Source organism: Microtus oregoni, unplaced genomic scaffold (assembly GCF_018167655.1).
Source record: "Microtus oregoni isolate MIOR12 unplaced genomic scaffold, Mior012 000060F_ref0000265, whole genome shotgun sequence".
NCBI classification, from domain to species: Eukaryota; Metazoa; Chordata; class Mammalia; order Rodentia; family Cricetidae; genus Microtus; species Microtus oregoni.
The window spans coordinates 10,913,595-10,928,547 of NW_024543870.1; the positions used below are offsets into that span (position 1 = coordinate 10,913,595).

General features: G+C 47.4%; 1 protein-coding gene across 1 annotated transcript; it reads right to left on the reverse strand.

Annotated features, from left to right (window-relative positions):
* Positions 1–215: 215 nt before the first annotated feature.
* Positions 216–11,810, reverse strand: Serping1 (serpin family G member 1). Its single transcript, XM_041639784.1, has 8 exons — positions 11,742–11,810; positions 11,176–11,250; positions 9,529–10,132; positions 8,036–8,170; positions 5,459–5,662; positions 5,157–5,293; positions 2,454–2,673; positions 216–673 (listed from the first exon to the last, which is right to left on the reverse strand). Exons 2-8 carry the CDS (start codon positions 11,224–11,226, stop codon positions 420–422), a joined length of 1,605 nt encoding a protein of 534 aa, XP_041495718.1. The 5' UTR covers positions 11,227–11,250; positions 11,742–11,810; the 3' UTR covers positions 216–419.
* Positions 11,811–14,953: the final 3,143 nt, after the last annotated feature.

The window sequence follows — 14,953 nt, forward strand, 5'->3', positions numbered from 1 at the left end:
TATGGGAGATGCACCCATATGCCCAGGGAAGCTAATCTAGCCAGATCTGCAAGGTCCCTGGGCAATCCTGAGACTCGGGGGACATAAGAAATGGTCCCCAGTTTTAAGCCTTAAGTGTAGAGTGGCTTATTACACAGTAGCAAGTAGGCGATGCAAGAAGCATGGTGATTCCTGTGTACTGATATCGAGGCGACTAAATACCCAGAGGCAAGAAATGTCTGCAAGTTTTATTTGTAGAGACTGGTAAATTCGATCCATAAAGCTGCAAAAAGTGGTTTAGAGAGCATGTCGGTGCCGTGGGGGTTGTGGATGAAAACAGTTCCCTCTGCCCGATCCTAAGGCTGGAAGTGGCTGGGGAAGGCAGTGGCGAGGCAATCACGGGGTAAGTGGAAGCCCGGGTGGCCCGACTCCTGCCTGTCTCAGGCGCTGGGGTCGTACACCCGGCCCATGAAGACCGGGAACTTGTGTTGCTGGTCCCAGAGCAGAAAGAGGAAGGGTTGCCGGACCTCAAAGATGAGCAAGTTTCGGGCCACAGAGACTGCCGAGGCCGCAGAGGCCTCCACGCCCGTCTCTGTCAGCTCTAGCACCGTTTGGTGCTTCATGGAAGACACCTGAAGATCTGGGTCGTCGGTCAGCCCACACAGGTTGAGATCGTCAGAGAAGTCAAAGAATTCTAGGACGAAACAAGAGAAAAGCAAAATCAGAGGTCAGTAGGAGCCGGGCGGTGGTGGCACATAGCTTTAATCCCAGAGAGGCAGAAGAGGGTGGGTCTCTGTGAGTTCAAGGCCAGCTTGGTCTACAAGAGCTAGTTCCAGAACAGCCAGTGCTACACAGAGAAACCTTGTCTCGGAATAACAACAACAAAACAAACAAACTGGGCATAAGCAGGGAACTCTTGGTGGGTGGAAATTCTGTTCTTAAATTTCCTGGGTTAGTCTCAAATTCCTCCAGCATCTTCTCAGTCTCTAAGTCATTGCTTCTTGGTCTTCTAAATGGGAACCCCTGTTATCAGGCCCAACCATCAACCACTCTCAAGAGTCAAGACGCCTCACTCTCTGCCCCCCACCAACTCTCCCCTGAAAAAATGGCATATTGCTTCCTTGTCTCCAAGGACTTTGAGAAATAGAGATGGATAATATTCTATAAAATGAGATCATGTGAGAGTATAATGCTATACATGAAATATATACTGACAGAAATGCTATATACTGAAATAATATATACTGACAGAAATATATACTGGTCTCTGCCCTAAATTCCTGACAAAGAACTCCTAGAACCCTAACATTTCCTTAGCAATGGACGTGCTGGCAGCACATTTTGTCTTAATATTTAAGTTTTTGTTTGTTTGTTTGTTATTTTTGGTTTTTTGAGACAGGGTTTCTCTGTGTAACTGCCCTGGCAGAACTCTCTCTGTAGACCTCCTGCCTCTGCCCAAGTGCTGGGATTAAGGTGTGGATTACCACCACCACCCAGCTGATATTTGTTTTTTGATTTCTGTTCTAAAGCCCTCACAATTCCTCAGCAGCAGGAGTAACAGGCATCTCTGTCAGTCTGTTATTTGGCTTCTGATGCTGGTTTTAGGAAATCAGGTTATATATTAGGTGATGAAGTTGTCAAAACAGGAAATGAGCGACAGATCTAGCTAGAGATGACGTCAAAGGTTAGAAAGGGGTGTTTCTAAAGTCTCCCCTAAACTCAGAAACCCCAGACTCATACATATCTAGATGGATCTGAGTTTCTTCTGTGAAGTGACTGATTAGTGAATGTGGCCAGACAGTGGTGGTTCACAGCTTTAATCCCAGCACTTGGGGGAGAGGCAGGCAGAACTCTGTGAGTTCAAGGCCAGCCTGGTCTACAGAGTGAGTTCCAGGACAGCTAGGACTGTTTCACAGAGAAACCCTGTCTCGAAAAACAAACAAACAAATTAGTGAATGTGACCAAGAAGTGAATGTCCACAGTCCATCTGGGTCACCTGTCCCAGTGAAACCTAGTAGAAATATCCCAGAGAGCTAGAGATCTGGACTGCTATTTGGGCTTGACTCCAATTAGTTCACAGGTAAGTCATGCACACTTTAGGTAAGTCACAGATAGTCTCTGAGCTTCAGTTTTCTCAGTGACCTCATGGGATAAAGCCTGGTCCTTTAGCTCACGTGGTTGAGGAGTAAGTTTCTGATACAAGTGAAGAAGAACCGTTTAGCATGATGGCAACATTGTAGCACCGTCTTCCCAGGAGTAAGTTTCTGATACAAGTGAACCGCTCTAGCATGATGGCAACATTGTAGCACCGTCTTCCCAGGAGTAAGTTTCTGATACAAGTTAACCGCTCTAGCATGATGGCAACATTGTAGCACCGTCTTCCCAGGAGTAAGTTTCTGATACAAGTTAACCGCTCTAGCATGATGGCAACATTGTAACACCGTCTCTCCCTGTTTCTGGCTGCCAGGACTTACCCATCTTCTCCATGATTGACAGCATGTCTTGGTTGCTCTTCACTTTGATCTGAGGCATCACCAGATAGGTGGGCTGGTACCTGGACAGCTCCAGCTTCTTCATGACCGCCTTAAAGACAGTGGGGGTGAGAGCCTCCTCCATGTCTTCAAGTTTGTGCTTCTGGCTCTGGGGCACCATGATGACAAACGTCAGGTTGTGAGAGAGCTGCAGCTGTCCCACCTGGAGAGAACGGGATATATTGTATGAGCTCTCCCGCCCCAGCTCTTTCCTGGCCTGCCCCGCCAGGTGCCCTGTTCCTCAAGACTGTTTCAACAAGCATCAGCTAAACCTGACTGCCATGATGTGCCATCAAGTGGGGATGCCAGTCAGTCAGACTGAAGTGCACCAGTCCTGGTGAGAGCCCGAGGGATGAGCACAAGTTTTGGATCATACCCTGACTATCTATATAATAACAGAGTAGGATTTGGTTCCCCCCTCCTCCCTCCTTCCCTCCCTCCCTCCCTCCCTCCTTTCCTTCGTTCCTTCAATAAAGTCTTATGCAATCCTGAATGGGTTTAAATTAACAGAAGATGATCCTGAAATATCTTCTTCCTCCTCCTCCTCCTCTCTCTCTACCCCCTCGTTTTTCCAGACAGGGTTTCTCTGTATAACAGCCCCGGCTGCCCTGGAACGTGCATTGTAGGCCTTGAACTCACAGACTTCCATCTGCCTCTGCATCCCAAGTGCTGGGATTAAAAGCATGTACTGCCACCGCCCAGCTGACCCTAAACTTTGGATCTTTCTGTTTTCACCTCCTACAAGCTAGGATCACAGGTCTATACTACCACAGTTAATTCTATGAGGTGCTGAGAATCAAACCCACAGCCTGGCAAAGTGCTCTACCAACTGTGCTTCAGATGTAGTTTATTTAAGCCCTGTTACTTTTTTTTTTAACATTTTATTTATTTATTATGTATACAATATTCTGTCTGTGTGTATGTCTGCAGGCCATAAGAGGGCACCAGACCTCATCAAGGAGGGTTGTGAGCCCCCATGTGGTCACTGGGAATTGAACTCAGGACCTTTGGAAGAGCAGGCAATGCTCTTAACCACTGAGCCATCTCTCCAGCCCCTAAGCCCTGTTTCTTTTATACTTCAAATTATCTCTAGCTTGTTTCTAATATGGTGTCAGAGTCTAGGACCAGCCTGGACCTAAATTATTTCTCATACCAGGGTGGAGGTATGGGAATAAAAACACAACTCACACAACTATATTGGGAGGGAGTTTTTAGGGATACTTTATGAAGTTTTGAATTTACATTCTGAAAATCACCTGCTTTTATCATCCAAACAACTTTTATATCAAAAGGTAAACTGAGGGAGAAGTTCATTAGCATTCTGTTTCCTGGGTAGTGGGGAAGAATGAGTTAGGTCACCTCCACAACTAACTATGCCCGCTCTGTCACGTACACCAAGAAACACCTCTTCCCCAGGCAACCTCCTAAGTTACAGTAGAAGGAACAGAATGACTTTAGCATATCCTGACCATTTGTTAGGATGGTGTTAGTTTATCTCACTATTAAAGGCTAGGCGACCACCTTCTGTGTAGAAGATGCAAAGTGTGCCTTGCCAGGTTGCTCAGAATTTTGACTACCATACCACTAGGAATATTGGCCTGTATAATCAGGCCCCATAAGTGTTATATACAGTATGGTTTAGGGAATAATGACAAGAAAAAATTTTGTGAATGTTCAGTATAGTTTTTTTTCCTCAAATGTTTTCTGCCCATGGATGTACCATGGATATGAGATACTGGCTCAAAAAACCTTCCTCACGACACAGAGATGCAGGAATGCTTAGGCACTGGGCATGGGAGAATTTACTGCCTAGAATCTTATGGCTCCATATTCTTCTGTTGGTGACAGTATCTTTCTGTTATATAGCTCTGGCTGTCCTGGAATTCTATATGTAGACTAGGCTGGCCTGGAACTCACAGAAAACTGTCTGCTTCTGCCTCCAGAGAGCTAGGGTTAAAGGTATGAACCATCAAGCCCTGCTTGGGCTCCATATTCTGTCCCTTCTCTCTCCCTACCCACTAGAATTATATTGTTCAATATCTGCTAAAGAACTTAATTTAGCCTGTCGTGGTGGCATCCACCTTTAATCCCAGCACTTGGGAGGCAGAAGCAAGTGGACCTCTGAGTTCCAGGCCAGTCTGATCTACAGAGTGAGTTCCAGGACAGCCAGTAGCTACACAGAGAAACACTGTCCCCAAAAAACCAAAAAACAGAACAAAAAAAAAAATGATTCAACACCTGTGTATACACATACTTAACATATCTGCCCACACAGAGCAATACCTCTATAAGCATACTTATACATATGCATACTGCACAAGAGTGTACACACACAGAGGACACAGCAAGCTACCAGTGTACCCTGAGTGGAGGTTAAGAGAGAGAGAGATGCACAGAATTTAAAAATGACTCACTTTTTGCCATTTGGTGCAGTAGAGATGAATGAAGAGACTTTAGAATCATGTCTAGACTCATGTCTTCCAGCCTAAACTTCCCTGCCTCCAAAAATGAGAGAGAGGAGGAGGAGAAAAGAGGGTGGGACTACAAGGTGGGAGAAATAGAAATGGGGATTTTGCAAGCAGGCACTCCACCATGATAAGTCCATGGCAGAAAGGAAGTCAGGGATGGGAGGAGTCAGGAACTTACCCTGGCCTTCAGAGTCTGGTCACTGAAGTGGGCCATAGGGTACTTTTTGCTGCTCATCATGGGCACTTTAATCACAGAGTTTTTGTAGAGGAAAGATGACTTCTGATTTTTTTGCTCAAATGGTTTCTTCCATTTGGCTAAAGGAAGAAAGGGCGGCTGTAACATAGGTAGGGATAAAAAAAAAGGCGCTAAAGACCCTGCTAGGGCAGGGTAAGACAGTCACTGTGGAACTCTGAGCTGGTGGGATGTAAGACATGATGGGATGGGAGGTAGAACCCCATGAGGCCCACTGCCTGCCTTACCGCTCAAGTAGACAGCATTCAGCAGGACAAGGCGGGTGTCAGAGGGCAGGCTGTCCAGCAGCTGGCTGATCTTGTGGTTGGTGTTCTCGGCCACCCAGGTGTTGATGAGTTCTAAGTTAGCATCACTGTCCAGGCTCAGGACTCTGGGGCTGCTTCCATACAGGGTCTGAGAGGCATTCACATAGGTGTCCCTGATGGGTAGGTCTGAGGGGCAGGACGGAAGAGTGAGTCCCCTGAACAATCTTACCCGCCTTCAAAGAGCCAGAGAGTGAACACACTTCTCATGTGTTTTCACTTCGTTTGTGTTTCCGGAGACAGGGTCTTGCTATGGAGCTCTGGCTAGCCCAGAACTCAGGTAGACCAGACTGGAACTCACAGAGATCTGCCTGCCTCTGCTTCCTGTGCGCAGGGATTAAAGACCATCACATCTGGTGAGGTTTCCATGGTTCTTCCTGCTCACTCCAATGAACACGCCAGCATTTTACAAAAGCAGGGACCAGCCCACACCTCTACTGTATGCAAATGTATTCTATGCAAATCAGATTTAAGAAAACATCCCACACTAAGAATAGCAAAACTATTCCTAGGCACCCCTGCTGCTTCCGCTTGCAGGTGAGGAGAGCTTGGCTAGGCAGCCCCCTGGGAAGTAGCCTGCACCTGACTTGCCCCTCTGTCCTTTTCGAAGGCTGTAGGAATAGACCCTACTTTCAAGCCTCAGGGGAAGTTTATGATGAGACTTCCATACTCTTGCTCTCACCACCCAAGTCCACTGGAGAAAATGAGTGCTTGGAAGAATAGACTGTTTCACTGGATAATTTCCCCAGGCTTGGCTGGTGCTTCACTCAGCCTGAGACCCAGAACCTTAGCAGAACTCTGGATGTGGGTGGGCAGGATACAAGTAGCCCTAAAATATTGAATGTAGTGGAACTGTCCATAGCTGAACGGGACAAAAGACACCACTGGACGGAAGTAGGTAAGGAATGCAGTATGTAGCGAAACCTCTGAATCATATCTTTTTTTCATATCAAAAAGATACATTTTAATGCCAGGCATGGCAGAGCATGCTCTTAACCCAGAAACTTGGGAGGCAGAGGCATGAGGATCTCTGTGATGTCAAGGCCAGCATAGTTCACATGGGGAGGTTCAGCTAGCTATGACCACAGAGTGAGATCTTGTTGAAAGAGAGAAAGAGATAGGAGGGGGAATTGAGATTTGAGGCAACCTCTTTTCCTTTTTTCTTTATTTTTTCCTTCCCTGTATTTTCTCAGTTTTCTATAACTATGGCTTTCATTGTGTGTGTGTGGGGGGGTGGTAAGGAAAGGAAAAGCCAAGCACAATATCACATGGCTACAATCTCGGCAACCTAGACCAGAGGATTGCCAAAACCTGAGTCTTTAATCCCATCACTCAGGGGCAGAGAGACAGGCTGATCTCTGTGAGTTTGAGGTCAGCCTGGTCTACAGAGCGAGTTCCAGGACAGCCAGGACTGTTACACAGAGAAATCCTGTCTTGGAAAAACAAAAACAAAAACCTGAGGCTTCAGAGAGGGCAATCTCAGGAAATAAGTAAGCAGAAGAGGAGGGCTGGGAATGCAGCCCAGTGGTGGCTCTGGAATAGGCTGCAGAAAGCCCTGGTTTAATCCCCAGTACCACAAAGAAGAAGGGAAAAATGGGAGAAAACGCTTTTTTACAAAAGAAAGAAGAGAAGAGCAGGCGAGAGAAAGTGGGCGTAGGGATGAAGCCACGTGTGGTAGTGCAGAATTTCAGCACTCAGGAGGCTGAGGCCGGAGGAGAACCGGAGTTTGAAGCCAGCCTGGGCAACATCGCGAGACCCTATTTCAAACAACCAACATGAACCAGACAAACAAAAACCTAAAAGAGAGGCGTTAGATGAATTCTGTGATTTTTAACCTTTGGAAGTGAAGGGTGCCTCCCACCCCCACCAGCCATTCTGATGCTCCATCCCCACCCACTCCTGAGCAGCTCTGCAGAAATGGCCAGCTCGAGGGTCCCAGGCTTACGAGCAACTGCGTCAGATCATTTGTGAGGTTCCTTCTTACCATCTACTGATTTGATTATTTATTATTATTTTTTTAATATTTATTTATTATGTATACAATATTCTGTCTGTGTGTGTCTGCAGGCCAGAAGAGGGCACCAGACCTCATCACAGATGGCTGTGAGCCACCATGTGGTTGCTGGGAATTGAACTCAGGACCCCCGGAAGAGCAGGCAACGCCCTCAACCACTGAGCCATCTCTCCAGCCCTTGATTATTTATTATTATATTATTTACTGGTATTATCTATCTAGCATAAACATGTAAATGATAACAAATTCATATAATATGAAAGTACTAAGGATGAATCAGAAGACTCACTTGACCTAAAACTTAGCAAAAAGTATCTTTTGGTGACTTTCAGCTTCTAACTGCTAACCTCTAGCCCTGTTGTTAACGGTATTTGAGTCTCACAGGTCCCACCCCTGGAGCCACCTGAAACTCCTGCTGCTTCCCCATCCCTCTTTCCCATCCTCAGTACTGTGCCTCCTTCCCCTCCTCCAGACTCCAGCACACTCACCCGGGCTGTGGAAGATCTGCGACACAGAAGTGACACCTTTGGAGGAAAAGGCCTTCAGAGCCTGGTGGACACAGGCGAAGTCCTTGGGGTAGGAAAGGACGTCCTCCAGGTTGCTCTTGGTGCTATCTCCAGCCCCTACACCAAAGGACAGGGAGAGATAAGAGCTCTTGGGGGGAGGAACGAGAGACCCACTACTTGGGAATATGGCTGTGGGCTGGCTAGAATGGAGGGTGTGTTCCTCCATGGTGGGGCTTCAGAGCATCAAACAGTACTCTGGAAGACAGCTGTGTGTCAGGAAGAGGGTGGTGGGCAGTGCTGAATCGTGCCCGCTAGACTCTCCACCCCCACCCCCGGCTTCAAACATTCTCCTCCACTGGTCTCCACCTTTGTAAGTCGCACGCACGTATCTTTCTGAGCACTGCTCCACACTAATCCTGACTTAGACGATTTGGGTTTACAGAATCCTCCTATAAGTAGAGGCCTTAGACCCCTGTTGTAAAAGAGGGTGGGTGTCCTTCATTATTAAACACCGTATGTGTCTTCTCCACGGCAGCAGCCAAAACTTGTCAAGAGCATTGCGTCTAGTCCAGGTGTTCTAATGCTTCTCTTATGTTATCTTATTAAGTTACCACCAATCCTTTTACATAGACACTCACTTTCCTAGTATATAGAAGGGGTCTGAACTTTCAAAGATAGTGTTATTAATGCATTTAAGGTCCCAGAGCTAATAATAAGATGAATGCAGTACTGGAACTGAAGTGAACAAAGCGGAACCAACAGACTAGGAAGGACCCCCCAGGAGACCCTGAGGATGTCTGAGGACAGTCTTGCTGTCACACCTGGAGAGCCAGGTGCTACCAGCATCTTACCAGATACAGTGAGATGTTAGGATTTGGGGAAGTCAGGAGGAGGAATCTTGTATGTGCAATCTCTACGAGCATTACTGAAATTTTCTGGGCTGGGGTGTGAGAGATGTTCTCTCTTTCTCTCTCCCCCCCACCCTCAGGGAAATCACTCTCATGGTGGTAGAAGTTTTTTTTTTTTTTTTTAATCTCCCAGGGAGTCAAGGCACCACATCATCTGAGTCTTGGTCTTTGAAGGGAGATCTCACCACCTCTACTTAACCGTCAAGAACTCACACTCAAGAGCGCTTAAGTGAACTGCCCATGGCTGCACAGCCAGGAAATGCATGACCAGGACTCTCTCTCAGGTCTGCCTCCGATGACTTCATCTCCCTTATCAGCTTCCATTGCTATGAACCACGATTGGGACCTTACTTTATATGTTGTTAATGAGTCCACGGGCTTTTATAAGCAAGAGGACCTTATTAAATCATTGTTAAATAAAGCAGCGTTCAAGAATGAAGGCCTACCACCCAGTCACGTAGCCCATTTTACAGCTTCTTCTCAGAGACACAGCCTCGCAGAGGGGTGTGATTGGTGATCCCTAGTGGAGAGTCCCCCATACAGCCTGGATGGAAGCCAGAGTCTTACCAAGAAGGACCTGCGTCAGGAGGCTGGCGATGCTGAATGGGGAGAAGGCCATGTTGGTCTCAGCCTTCTTGGTGGATGAGAAGGCGCTGTAGAGCTTCATGGAAAACTCTGTCAAAGCCTCCGCCAGAGTAGCCTCTGAGGACTTTCTGTCTGAATCAGAGCACTGAGCAAGCGGCTCTGAGCAGAAGGGTTTGGTGGGAGCCTGGGTGGGAGAATCCGTGGTTGTACACGGTTGACTGGAGGGATCCATGGGGGGCTGGCTGGAAGCATTCATGGGGGGCTGGCTGGAAGCATTCATGGGGGGCTGGCCAGAAGGATTCATGGGGGGCTGGCCAGAAGCATTCATGGGGGGCTGGCCGGAAGCATTCATGGGGGGCTGGCTGGGAGAATCCGTGGGTAGTTGTGCCATCGGTTGGGTGTTCTGGGTGGTGTCAGTTGTGTTTTTGGTTGGTGCATTGGTCGTTGGCCAGGTAGACTGTACTGTATGTTTACTCAAACTCCAGGGGCCATCTCTCTCAGGGACGATGTCTTCGCTTTCCTCTTGAGTGACCAATGGGTCCTGGATGCTCTGGCTGGCAGCTTCTGAGTCTGAGAAGGCTCTATCCTGTGGTTCAAGAAACAGGGTCTCATTTCTTAGTGAGCCACAGTTCCCTCAACCACTCCAGGCCTGAAGACTATGAGCACACTGTACCAGTTGCTTTTGGTGTAGTCTGGCAGGTGAAGGGTTATTCCTTCAGAAATAGGCAATGCCAGGGGAATTCTCTGCAGGAAACATGGGGTAATTCCAATTTGGTTATCAAGTATTTGTGTTCATTGACCACCATGCAAGAAGCTGTTTTCTCGTTTTGACTCACTTGCCAGGGTAGTATAGACATTTGCATTTGTGAGCCTTATTTTAGGACTGTGGATATTCAGAGTGGGTGTGGTATACCGGTGAGTACTGAAAACAATTAGTATACCAAAAGGAAAGGAAGAATTGTGGGAATTGGGTGCAACGGTGCAACCTGTAACCCCGGGTATCTAGGCATTTGGGAGGTGCGCTAGAAGGATCTCCTTATGTGACAGTGTTTTCAGAAGTGGGAAGGAAAGTCTGCAAAATTCAGATCCCTTGCTCAATCGGACGTCAGGTGGTGACTCCCCAAGGTCACCCAGGATGCCAGCTTCCAGAATAACGTCCTGCTTATCCACCGGAAGCAAGCACTCACTCTTTTCACAAGTTTACTTTTTATCCCTGTCCTCCTAGGCCACGTGGGCCACGGTGCTCTTAACCTTGGCGCCGGCCCATGTCTGTCTGCCAGCCTTCTTCTTGCACCCCACTTTCTACAGACCCAGACCTGGAAGAGCCTGTCACAGCATCAAAGAGGGGGCAGGTTGTAACTTGTGTCTCGTCTTGCCTCCCATGACCCCACCAAGCTTGGATGGTGAGCTGGGTGGAGTCTATGTATTTTGCCTTTTATACATTTGGTTAAGGAAGCTTGGAGGTCCGGCCTAAGGTCATCCAGCTTGTGTATCTTCTAATATAGAATTCAAGTCCCTCCTCCTACGGTAGGGCTAGGCTAGAACTTAATCCCAGGAGGAGCTTCCCTCCATCCCCAGGGCCCAAAGGGGGTTACTCCTCCCCCCGCCTCCCTCGGAGGGACCACTTACCCCAGCCAGCAGCAGCAGCAGGAGGATCAGAGGGGTCAGCCTGGAGGCCATCTGGGCAGCGACGTCAGCTGCGACCTGTGAAGCCAGTTAGCCTCAGAGGCAGCCCTGAGCCTAGGAGCTCAGGGGGTTCAACCCATCCCCAGGCCCGCCCCCATTCCATTCCAGGCCTCGACCCTTCTTGGTGTGCTCCCGCCTCCTCCCTCTGGGGCCACCTTCTCCCTGGCTCCGCCCTCTGTTTTGTTTTCCCCAAACCGCTTCCCTTTCCCGGCACCGCCTGGCCCTTCTCTCTCCCTTCACGCCCAGGTCTCAGCCCATCTGTTCAATCTCCAGGGTCCCGGGTCCCGCTTAACTAAACAATAAGCCAGGGGCAGCCGAGAGGAGGGCCAGGGCGAGCTGGGCAGCACAGCTTTGAGGGAAGAGGAGGCAGAAGGCTCAAGGGGAAGCAAGCCTATGGAAATTGCAGCGATAACAAACGGGGCTAGAAAGTAGGGGAGAGGGAGGCTGGAGACCACCCTGCCAACCCCTCTTGACTTTGTGTTCCTCCCCCAAAGGTCCCGTTATAAAACCTGGTCCAAGTTCTTGGTCGCTAGGCAGCTTCAGGGCAGACTGAATGGACAGTCGCAGAAGGTCAGTGAGGGTGGGGTGTCGGGGGGCAGTCTCAGCTATTGGCTGGTTCAGGACACTGCCCTGTTAAAAATTAAGGATGATTGATCACTAGTGCGAGAGTGCGAGTTCCCGTAAATCAGGATGGGAAAGGCCTGGGACAGTCTGGGTCTGGCACTGTGAGCCAGGCTAGTAGTTTAGCCTGATCTCCCCTCTCGGAGTGGGGTGGAAGTGGGAGTAGGATGCGATGGGACGGGGTGGGGAAGCTTAGTGCAGCTCACAGGGATGCAAAACCAACCTGTGTTTCATGGAGCAAGATAAAAAAGCAGAAGAAATGCAAAACTTGCCCCCCATTTTACAAGAGATGAGTTTTTTTGCTTTTGTTTTCTTTTGGATAAATGGACAAAGTAACTCTGGAAATAGGCCATTTGATAGTTAAGACATCAAGTCTTAGAAACAGTTAATGTCTGGCCTTTCCATTGCCGTCGTTTGGAGATACGCCAGGCTTGGGCTTAAGTGTCCTAAAGTCCCAGCTTCGGCCTCCTCCCTATCGTATATATCATGAGTCGTTCTAAGTTTGAGAGCTAGGAGTCTGAGGCTCCTAGCTGAGCCCAGGTTTCAGTCCCTAGCGCCACAACAAAGCGAAACAATCACAGAAACCGACAACTCAAACACAGCAACAATCCCAAACCAGCAAACAAAAATCAAATCCTGATCTCTATGTATTTATGGTTGGGTTGTCACAATAAGCCGGTTTTGTGAGACCCTGGCAAGGAGGAACCCAGTTATATATGAATTCTAAGTAAATCCTATGCAATCTTGGAATATGCTTATGATAAAATTTTCACCATTGTTGTGTATCTAAAATTTAAATTTGACTGTATTTCATGTGCTGAGTCTGGCAGTCCTATGTCCTCTGCAAAGCAAGGCTGCTCTCTCTGGTAACATGATATAGATATGAAGTTGTGTGACTGTCTAACTACAGGCCTGACCCCTACCTGGGTTTGCCTTCTTTAGGAAAGTCTGTGGTTGGCACCAGATCCAGTGCTCACAGAAACTCGAAAGACAGGAGCAGGAGAGTGGAACACTCATATGGCTCCCAAAAGACCTTAGAAAAGACCCTGAGTTTGACCTGGCTCTGCGCTCCATTTTCTTGGAGAGCTCCTAAACCTTAAAGAAGTGCCATAATATAAGTGCCATCCTTTGAAAAGTTTCCTGCAAAATTCAAGCTGTCGTTATTTTTTTCTGCTGTGTAGTACTCCATTGTGTAAATGTACCGCATTTTTCTTATCCATTCTTTGATCGAGGAGTATTTAGGTTGTTTCCAGATTCTGGCTATGACAAACAAAGCTGCTATGAACATAGTTGAGCACATGTCCTTGTGGCATGATTGAGCATCCTTTGGATATATACCCAAAAGTGGTATTGCTAGGTCTTGAGGAAAGTTGTTTCCTAATTTTCTGAGAAATCGCCACACTGACATCCAAAGGGGCTGTACCAGCTTTCATTCCCACCAGCAATGCACAAGTGTTCCCTTTATCCCACAACCTCTCCAGCATAAGTTGTCATCAGTGTTTTTGATCTTGGCCATTCTTACAGGTGTAAGATGGAACTCAGAATTGTTTTGATTTGCGTTTCTCTGATGACTAAGGATTTTGAACATTTTCTTAAGTGTCTTTCAGCCATTTTAGATTCCTCTGTTGAGAGTTCTCTGTTTAGGTCTGTACTCCATTTTTTTAAATTGAATTATGTGATCTTTTGGTGTCCAATTTCTTGAGTTCTTTGTAGATTTTGGAGATCAGACCCCTGTCTGATGTGGGGTTAGTGAGGATCTTTCCCCATTCTGTAGGCTGTCGTTTTGTTTTGTTGAATTTGGTCACTGTTAAGTAAAAGTAACAGATATACACAGCTAGTAAGAGTCAAAAACAAATGTTGACCACATCTGGCTGGTGAAATCCTTGGAGTTACTAACCCATGCTAGGGCCTGTCTATAGTAGTCAGCAGATCCTGGGGTCACTTCTGATGCCCCAACACTTTCAGGCTGAAGTTACAGCGGAGAAGCAGAGAGGTTTTCTCTGGTTATAGATCTCTTTCCTGGAATATTTTGGCCACCACTGTCTGTGTACCCTGGGCATTCACGGGGTTTCTGCATTGCAGCTGTGTTCTTGTCTGATGAAGCGGGAGCTGCAGCTGACTAAGTCACCACATTTACGGAATTTCTTCCTAGTGTGGATGAGCATTTATCCAGCTGGTGTAAAGTTGTGACTTCAGTCCTTCCCTATAGGAGGCAGGCGTTTATGCTTTCCGTACTTGTCTGTGCTTTGTATGATGGAGCTTTGTCTCTGGTTTCCTACCACACGCTCCTGTCTGTGGAAGCCGTGGTGTTGACAGCCACAAGTAAAAGTCTGATGTGGGTCCCTGGTGTCACCGTCACCACAGATGATCTCTGCACAATACTCTCTCCGTACATGGATGTTTTCCTCCGTAGCTCCACAGAGACTGAGCCTGGAACCCTTGCCCTTGAGTGCTCATCCACAACCCTCCTGCTAAACTCCTATTCTTTTCTTCCTGGCAGTCTCCAGCTGGTACCAAGAGGTGGACAGAGACGAGGAGTAAAGACTGGAAATTAGATCCAAATATTTGTGGAGACACAAGCTTTCCAATCCTGGAAACCCCAAAGGACCTCGTTTGTAGCACCAAACTTTTCAGAGTAGAAGAGAAGCCTTTGATGACTCCCTTTATAGACATTCTGCATTGGCCCATTCATTTATCTAAGGATACTTTAGTCTTTCAAAGTTATCAGCACAGTATCATGTATGTGCCTTGTAAGACTTTAAACAAGCCAGACATTTACAAAATTAAGTCATTACAGATGCCTTTTAACCACTTCAAGTGTGTTCTTCCAGGATTTCATAATGTGGGATTCCCCTCTGTATACTGTGAATACCATTGTTTTAGTCTTTGTTGTAGAATAACGGTTTTGTACACTGTGAAGATGTGTTTTTGTTAAGGCACCTTCTGATAGTTTAATAAAGAGTTGAACAACCCATAGCTAGGTAAGAGGGGAGAGATAGGTGGGATTTCCTGAAGAGAGGGGAACTCTGGGGAAGAGTCTGAGAGGTGGGGAATTTGCCAGTGAGATGGAGGAAGTCGATGTACAATACCAAGGAGAGGT